The following is a 9,047-nucleotide window of genomic DNA, read 5'->3' as shown; positions in this document are numbered from 1 at the left end:
AAGGGACCTAAAAGCTCATCTGGTTCCAACGCCCCTGCAATAGTCAGGGACATCTTCTACTAGACCATGTAGCTCAAAGCCCCATCAAGCCTGGCCTTCAACACTTCCAGGGATGGGGCAGCCACAACCTCTCTGGGCAACCTTTGGCAATGCCTCACCACTTTTATTGTCCAGCATTTCTTCCTAATATCCAATAGAAACAGCTTAAGGCTATTCCCCCTCTTCCCTGTGTGCCCTTGGAAAGAGGCTCTAAAAGCCTGTAAGAAGGCTGCCCTCCAGCCTTCTTATAGGCCCCCAGCAGGTACTGGAAGGAGCTCTAGAAGTTCTAAAAGGTCACCAACAGACAACAGCCACTGGTCACTTACCGTGACCCTGGACAGTCATGAGCCCAACATTCTGGAGTCTGGGAGTTAGAGGGATGGACCAATCAGCAGGCTGCGATCCAAGTGACATCACAATGACTGAAGAACCCCTGAGGCAGTTGGAGGGGCAGAGCATCAGGAGGACAGTGCAGAGTGGGCTCCTGTCTTGCTTCCCTCTTGTCCCCTTTGGGTATTGGTGTCATTCTCTGGAAGTTACCCAGGACCTTCTTGAGTCAGAAGAGGAATGCCTAAAGAAATGAGTAGAATTAGTCATTTGATAGACCTTCCCACCTGTGAACTCCACAGACTTGGAGAGATTGCAGACCTAGTGACTTCTGTTCGCCTCTCACGCATCCGTAAGCAAAAGCTAGCACTGGCCTTGAAGAACGAAGGCTACATTCCAAAGCTGCTACAGCTTTTCCAAGTCTGTGAGAGTGTAAAGAACACTGAAGGATTGCATCTTCTGTTTGACATTGTGAGAGGAATTTTGTACCTGGACAAAGCCGTTCTGTTTGAGGTGATGTTTTCTGATGAGTGTATTCTGGGTGTCGTCGGATGCCTTGAATATGATCCTTGTTTGGCTCAGCCAGCATGGCACAGGGAATTCTTAACCAAAACAGCAAAGCTTCAGGAGGTTATTCCTATCAGAGACCCTGAACTCAGGCAAAAAATCCGCCAGACATCTAGGGCACAGTACATTCACGCCATCATCATGCCTAATCCATCAGATTTTGAAGCGGGTTTTCTTTCTACCCTCAATTCCTTCATCAGCTGCAGCAAAGAGGAGATTTTACAGGCATTGCAGGTAAGTGTTTTTTAATGTGGCTTAGATGGGATCTGTAGAGATCCCTCTGGCTGTAGTTTGGAAATGGTTTAAAGCTGGTGAACACTGTGTAAGTTAATCACAGGCACAATGTTTTAAATGCGTTCCCTTCTTTCTGATACCTTGGATTTTTTGTATTTTCAAAATGATAAATTTCAGGTGAATATCTTAATACTTTTTATTGGCTGTAAAAAAATAAAGTCCTTCTCTTTGATTGCCAAAAAACCTTTGAAACTGGTTTTATATAAGTATTTAAGGAACATGCAATTTCCAGTATTTCATTCCAGGGACATTTATTACACTGTTTTCCATGTAAAAGGGTGCAGAGAAATGTGTGGACAGATATGGCAGAAAGTGCCAAAACACTTGAGAGATTATGACGTTCCTGGGTTTCTTGGAGTGTAAAGAATGAAATGCTTAACACGAAGTGTAGTGTTGTCCTATATATCCTTAAACATCTTATACTGGTAGAGGATATGAATCTGAAAAGCACATAATAGTCACAAAAGTTTCCCATCTTGGCAAAGCAGAGTGCTTTCATGTGGGAGAGCTGGTTTTACTGCTAGTAAGATTCAGGAGAATGTGGCTGCAGCCAAATTGCAATCTGTTAATAGAGTCCTCACAGAGATGGACTGAAAAGGTGCTTTGCAATGTTGTGGATCCAAAAGAGGGAAACTGATCCCCTTGGGATGTTCACAGTGTAGTATGAATGGTGCAGGTACAGTATGGCCAAAGTTTTCTCTTGGTTAACACTTTTTACGTTAGAAGTGTTCCAGTTGCTTCCCTAGACGTTGATGTGCAAAGTGCTCTGAGGGAGTCTGAAACAAATTAGGACTGTCCGTCTCTGTCTTTTTGATGTGTGTGTGTGTGGGTGTAGGGAGTCTGTGGGCTTTGGCAGAACTGCAAAGCATAGAGGTGGCACAGCAGAGAAAGAAAGGAAATGCCACACTGTAGAGACAAATTTAGGGATCAGCTTTAGGGATCATCCCCTGTGCCCAGCTTTACCTGTGGCTCTGGTGTCCTGGAGATGCTTCAGCTGCACAGGAGTTCTGAAAGTGCAGGAAATTATCGTGCTGGGTGTGTACTCTAGCATTTGCCTTCTTTGTGACAAAAAATAATGGCAGTGTGTGATCATAGAAGGATCATATTTTCACTTTCCAGAAGGCCCTGTGTAATTTGTGTTCTTTTTGCATGCTCCACAGAAAGATGAGGAATTTTTGCCTGAAGTTTTTGCACAATTAACAAATGAAGCTACTGCTGGCGAGCAACGATGTGAATTGGTAAGTCAGCAGTCTCAGTGGCTCCTCAAAGACTTTAAATGAGAGGGATGAAGTAGAAAGCTAAATTGTCCTTAGAGTTCTGCAGTCTTAGAAGTATTTCTAAGAAGCAGTACGCCTCCAGTGCAAATTGTAACTGTTTCCTCCTTTCAGAGAGTTTTCTGACTCAAATACATGACTTTTTTCTTTTTTCCTGTGCACCAGATGAAGTTTTTCAAGGAATTCTGTGCCTTTTCTTTCACATTACCTGAGAAAAGAGATGAATTTCTTCAAACTTTGTCAAAGTTGGGATTTCTTCCAACTCTTGAAAGGTTAATGGTAAGTGAAAACTTAGAATTGGTTTTAATAAAATGAGAAAAGTGAGAAAAGCCCACAGCCATGTAGCCTTTCTCCTTTTTTTTTTTTTTTTTTTTTCTTTTTTTTTCTTTTTTTTTATCTGCTGAGCACCTTTTCATAAGTCTGATTGGAGAGTATTGCTCTGCTGAGAGTGGAGTTTTCTGGTAATGTCCAGAATCCAGAAGCTGCCCACAGTTCTGCTCTGGAGTAGCCTGGCTTCACTGCTCTTACTATTTTTACTTTTCAGACTTCATGATGAAAATGTCTGAGGGCTGTGAAGCCCCTGTGACAAGGTAGTCAAAAGGTGAAAAAGACTTTTTCATGTGGAAGCTTGATTGTTGTTTTTTTTTAATCAGAGAAAATCACATCCCTCAAAGAAAGTTTTGGATTCTTGTTGCCTGTAAATGGGCACAGAAACTGTGGTACACCTTGATTTGTACAGTTGGTCCTTTAGTATAAAATTAATAAATTGTGGATAGCAGGCATAGAATATCAATAAAGTTAGATATTGAAGCAAGTAGGATGTTGTGAATGTTTCTAGCCTAAGTTAGGGCTCTCAAATACACAGAAAGCCTTGTGCCCTTTCTAAAGGAGGAAAATAGTAGGAAAAGGATTTGCCTGGTTCCTTACTGTTTTTCTGTAACCATATTATCGTGTTTCTCATGAAAATTTTTGTAACAAAATGTTCTGCAGTTTTTAACTGCCTCCTCTTTGCAGCTTTACATGATAATAAGTACCAAACTTTATTTACTCTAACAAATTAATCTTTTTTTTTTTTTCTTTGTGAGGGAATGGGTGATCTGCAAGTTAGAGCTGCTGCTACGGATATATTGTCTTATCTAGTAGAATTTAGTCCAGCCACCGTCCAACAGTTTGTAATGCAAGAGGCCCAGCAGAGTGAGAATGTAAGTAAAAGTGGTTTGGAGTTTGTTGAATATACCAGTTCTATGGCAAACAGGAAAATAACCAGAAAAATAAAACCTAAATTTCTGCCTTTTGTTTTAATTCTTATTTTTTAAAAAATTGCAGAAAGTGGGGAACTCATTCTATTCTTGTGAGTAATTATTTTGTCATTTCTTTCTTTGGGTTTTTTTTGCAGGATACCCAACTCATCACTGAGGTCATTGAGCAGATAATCTGTAGTCCAAACCCTGAGTTTGGAGGAGATAATCAGTTGATGGAGATTTTGTGTGCTCTGATTGATCCAGAAAAAATGCTGGCCATAGCTAGTGTAAGAGAACATGAATGGCAGAAAATATGATACTGTCTTGGTAAACTTAAAAGCCTGATATTCTCTATTGCTGTTATTGTGGGCAGAGGATAAAAAAATTATACATAAAATTTTTTTTTTAATTGAGTGTACTGTGGTCTGATAGTGACTTTAAATAAGCAAAAGATAAGCTAATTTTCTGATGAAAGGTATGTGTCTGGGTCATCGCGCCAGTATTAAACCACACAATCGCACGTGTCAGTGCCATAGCACTGTCTGACCATAGCTCTCTAATCTGGATGATAAATCCTGAAATATTTTAATACATAGTTATGTACCAGAATACCTGTAAAACCTGTAAAAATGGTTTACAGGTTCTTCTGATCAAAACTATGTGCACTTCAGAATGGTTTAAGTACACTTTGTCAAGCGCTTTGAGTCACTGATGTTCTTTCCAGTATATATTTGCATCCATGCTGGGAATTCTTTTAGTGATAGCTAGGTTGTTTGGAGACACAAGAAACAAAAGTTTGTCCCAAAATGAAGAAATTGATCTTGTGTGAAGACAGTGCTGCAGATTCAAAGAACTCAGTAGAATTCTTTGTAGGATGTTTCTTCTGTTACTACTTTTTTATTTAAAAGGTTGTATGTGAATGCAGTGTTTAATGAAGTTATTGTTGTTTTAGAATTTAGAAATATTTGAATTTCTCGATATCTTCTACGACCGTTACATTCAAGTTCTTACAGCACCGCTTCTGGCTGATACATCAGAAGAATGGTATGAAATAGGTAATGACAATTTAATTTTTTTTCCCTTTGAAGGGCCTTACAGTCCTGGTAACAGCAATAAACCTGTGATGCATGCCAGCAAGCTGCTGTTCCTCCAGGGACAGGGATTCTGGGGGCAGGACGTTTCATAGCCCTTTCCTGAAGCTGTGAATGCTGACATAGCTTGATGGTCTACTTTATAAAGTTGTGCTTCCTTCATGTATATTGAGAATAATGCCATAGTTTTACTAGTCTAATTTTAAAGAATATTTACTGTAAAGGCAAAAAAGCCACAGTTGTGTTTGTTGTTTTGCTCTGACCCAATGTCCTGCTTCCTAAAGCAATCCAGTAAAACAAAAAGTCCACTAAAAATATGTCAGAAACTCCAATAGCAACTGAGCTCAGTGTACTTTGACAGTACATTATTTTTTTTCTTTGTACAACTTATGGCATTACTTTTTCTTGTAGATAATTATCAAACAGCAGAAATACTTGCCTCAGTTTTGCAGCTGTTGTCTTTTTGTGTGGAACGGCACAAGTATCACATGAAGATTTTCATTATCAAGAAAGATCTCCTAAGAAGAACACTGGTCTTGATGAAATCCAAACACAAATTTCTGGCCTTGTGTGAGTATGGAGCTGTCATGATTTCCTTTTTCAAGGCTTTGTGTGTCCTGTGTGGAAGGTGTACTAGTACCAATGTACACTTGAACTCAGAATTCCTGTTCATTTGCTGGGTTTTACAGGCTACAATTAAGTAATTTGGAAAAAATGAGGTAGCAGCTGTCTGTAAGTACAGACTAATGCAGTTTCTTGCGGGAAGAGCATTGTTGTCTCCCTTCAAATCTTCAAATCTCTACAGAGATCCTTTCAAATCTTCATGGCAGGATCCTTTGTAATCAGATTTCCTACCTCATTTCAGTGGAAATGGTGTCCTTTCTTAATAATGTCCTAAATCTGCTTCTCTTTGTGGAGAGTGAGTGAAATTCTGTGAACCAGGATCTTTAAAGACTTAGGGCTTGTTCTGGGAGGGGAACAAGGACAAAAGCACAGTGGAGAGTTAATATATGAACTTTATGCATGCTGGAATGCATTGCTGCTGGACTTGAGAAAGAAATCCATGGTTCCTGTAAAGATGACCAGTCAACAAATCTGCTTCTGCACTTTGGGGTGCATCTTCCTCTTGGGGTAACACCAGGTTTTTAAATTCTTCCACAAGAAGATGAGAGCCTGGCATGTGGTTTTTGAATGCTTGAATATCTTTCTTCACACAGGTGCTCTTCGCTTTATGAGGAGGATAATTGGCCTGAAAGATGAACTTTATAACCATTACATCACTCTGGGAAACCTGTTTGAACCAGTTGTAAATGCTGTGTTGGACAACCGGAATAAGTGCAACCTGCTCAAGTCTGCTTCAATAGAGCTGTTTGAATTCATCCGAAAGGTGAGTTCAGCAGCAGCCTTAGCACCAACACGTCCATGACCTCGCAGGGCAAGAGGCAAAAGGCAGACTTTTCCAAGATAGCAAACATCTTGTTTTGCTGGAAGAGTCATAAATGGAACTGGGACATTGCTGAGTCTATTGTCTATTTCTAAGGGAAGTTTAATAATTCTTTCTAGATCTCAGCTTTTTTCCTAAGAATAAATCTGATTGCTTCCTGTTTGCTCTTGACAACAATATTTTCGTTCTGGACAAGGAAGAAGTTACTTTCCAAAATAAAAAGTTAAAAGCTTTCTGACTTTCTGTATGTGAACATTTGAGACTGAAACCCTGTATATGTTTTTACTCAGGAGGATATTCACTTCCTTATTGCACATATAGTTGAGAACTTCTCTTATGCACTGGAATCTGTCAAAAACATTCACACATTCCAGGGACTGAAGACAAAATATGAGCAAGAAAAATACCAGCAAAATGAGAAACTGAACAGGTATGGCCCAGTTTCTGTCTTATGAGACTGCCAGTGACTGCCATTCTGCAGGCCTGCTGGTTAGTTTTTAATTTCCCAAAGAGCAGCAGAAGCAGGTGGCTGGGATTGGGGTTGGATTTCATTCTTGCTGAAAACTCCTTGAGTTAGAGTAAACCCCCATCTACCTTTCTTTGAGCAGAGCTGATGTGGTCAGTAGATTAAATGTTCTGTTCAGAAAACTCTCAGTTTATGAAAAGCATAATCTTGCTTTGTTCTTCTGAGTTAGGATTCAGTCTGCCTGGGTATTTGTGAAGCTTTTGGTGCAGGTGGAAGCAGGGCTGGAGCTGGATTACCTTTCCCAAGTCAATTAATTTTAAAGCTCTGGAAGCCATTTATGACCTGTCTGAGTATGAAACATCAGGCAAAGCTTCAATCACTTGTCCTATATCTCTTGCAGTGTCTCCTCCATATTACCTGGTGAGACATTTGTCAAAGCAGCAGTCTCACAGGTGGATGAAGATGTGCAGTTCAGTGAAGGTGAAGAGAAGGCAGCTCCAACATCACCAGCAAGCTCCAATGGCTCCTATCCAACCCTGACAACAGTGGTGACAGCCCCCAAGGTGGGAGAGAACTTTTATGGAAGCTTCTGTCCTTACATAGGACAGTAGAGCAGCATCGTGGAACTTTACTGGGTGTAATGTGGAACAGTCAGCAAAAGCCTTGTACAGGGTACCTTAGTTAGGGACAAATTCACCCAAATCTCAGACTAGTTTCACTAAGAGTGAAACCCTGATTAGTTTGGGGTAAGGTTCAAGGATGATAAGGTGGGACTGGAGTCTGTTGTTAATCTGGTGGGCACAGGTTAATTTTGCCTCTTCTGCATGACTGAACTTACTCCTTGGCTTTCTTCCCTGCCCAGCTGGTGCCCTGTGTGTGTGATATACCGATAAGATTGCCTTTTTTGGAATCTATTGCCCATCAGGGAATTTATAAGTGTCTTTAAGCAGACAAAATGCAGGAAGTGATAACTCTTTTGTGCCTTTTACAGCTGAGAATTATTTGAATCTTAGCTTCTGAGCAGCTACAGAAAACTGTGGCAAGAATTTTATTGCTCACTCCTAAGACTTGGGGGCAAAACAGATATGCAGCATGTATTTTTTCAATGTGGGAATTTCATTTTTTTATCTTTTTCTAATTAGCAGAGAGGTCTATTTGAAGTATTTTGTTATCCTGATGATGAAGATGACGAGACACCGCCAAAGAAAAGAGCTCATCTGGATTCCTAAAGGAAACTGAAAATTTTGAATATGAACTTTTATTATGGGTTTTCCAGTGCTGAAACTGTTTAATGTTAAAACACGGAACCAGCTGCAATCCACCACATAGACCTTTCTTCTAATAGATGTTATTATACAATATTAATGCAATGCAGTGGTAATATATGTTTATAATACAATATAATACAATACAATATAATATAATATAACTAACATTAATAATATTACATAATATAGTAGCAATATATAGTAACATATGTCAGGTCTATTTCTCATGGATTAGTTTAATGTGAAGCCATTCCTATGTTTTGAAGATTTAGTTAGTAGTTAGTTTAAGGTAGTGGCTAGTTTTAATTGTAGCTCTTGTTTGGAAAAAAGTCCTTTCTGTATAGATATATAAAATAGTTTTTTCCATCAAACAAGTTTATTTTGTGTTAAAGATCCCAATGTACTTGTTTTACACCATTTGTAAGTATATGGCAATATTCATGCTGAGCTGTAAAATTCAGGAATTACAATTGGACTCTGTAATTTCATAAGATGTGTTATTTGTAAGTTATATTTTAATAAAAAGTTACATGAAACCTGACTGGGTGGGTTTGCTTCCTTTCCTGTGACTTACTGTTGTAGTCAGTGATGTCATGCACTGTGCAAAGGGTAACCCCACTCTTGGCTTCCCTTTCAATCTGTCAGGGCCAAGCCAGAACAGGGTTTTAAAAAGATTTCTACTCTTTTGAAACTGAATTGCAGGTGACATCTCAAACTTTGCAACTAAAGCAATTATTTTTGCCTAAAGTTGCATTATTTTAGCAGATTTCAGTATCTGGTTGTCTATAGGCTCTCAAGAGGCTGAGGCCAGTGGTTGAACAAGTCTTCACTGCAGGGATGCTCAGCAGCCCTGCTGCTGAACACATCAGTGAGTTTCATGGACTTTCTGGAAAGTCAGTGTCCATGTACTTTGAAATACTGATATATAAGTACTGAGCTGCTTGTCTGAAAGTTCTGTAAAACTAAGTGTAAAATTAGAAAACAAATCCTTTTGCTTATTGATGATGCAATTTATTCTCAAAACATCCATCTTTTC

At 39.4% G+C, this 9,047-nt stretch overlaps 1 protein-coding gene across 1 annotated transcript; it reads left to right on the top strand.

Annotated features, from left to right (window-relative positions):
- The first annotated feature begins 418 nt into the window (after window positions 1-418).
- LOC134416594 (serine/threonine-protein phosphatase 4 regulatory subunit 3B-like) lies at window positions 419-7,972 on the top strand. The gene is given in 12 exon segments (XM_063153354.1): window positions 419-611; window positions 614-1,167; window positions 2,388-2,465; window positions 2,667-2,780; window positions 3,587-3,703; window positions 3,898-4,029; window positions 4,695-4,797; window positions 5,245-5,403; window positions 6,051-6,220; window positions 6,568-6,707; window positions 7,144-7,306; window positions 7,886-7,972. Coding segments are annotated over 12 exon segments (2,010 nt in total).
- The last annotated feature ends 1,075 nt before the right edge of the window (window positions 7,973-9,047 follow it).

This window comes from Melospiza melodia, chromosome 3, assembly GCF_035770615.1.
Source record: "Melospiza melodia melodia isolate bMelMel2 chromosome 3, bMelMel2.pri, whole genome shotgun sequence".
NCBI lineage: Eukaryota > Metazoa > Chordata > Aves > Passeriformes > Passerellidae > Melospiza > Melospiza melodia.
Note: the sequence above shows the minus strand (reverse complement) of the source record. Positions and strands in the feature narration are given on the sequence as shown.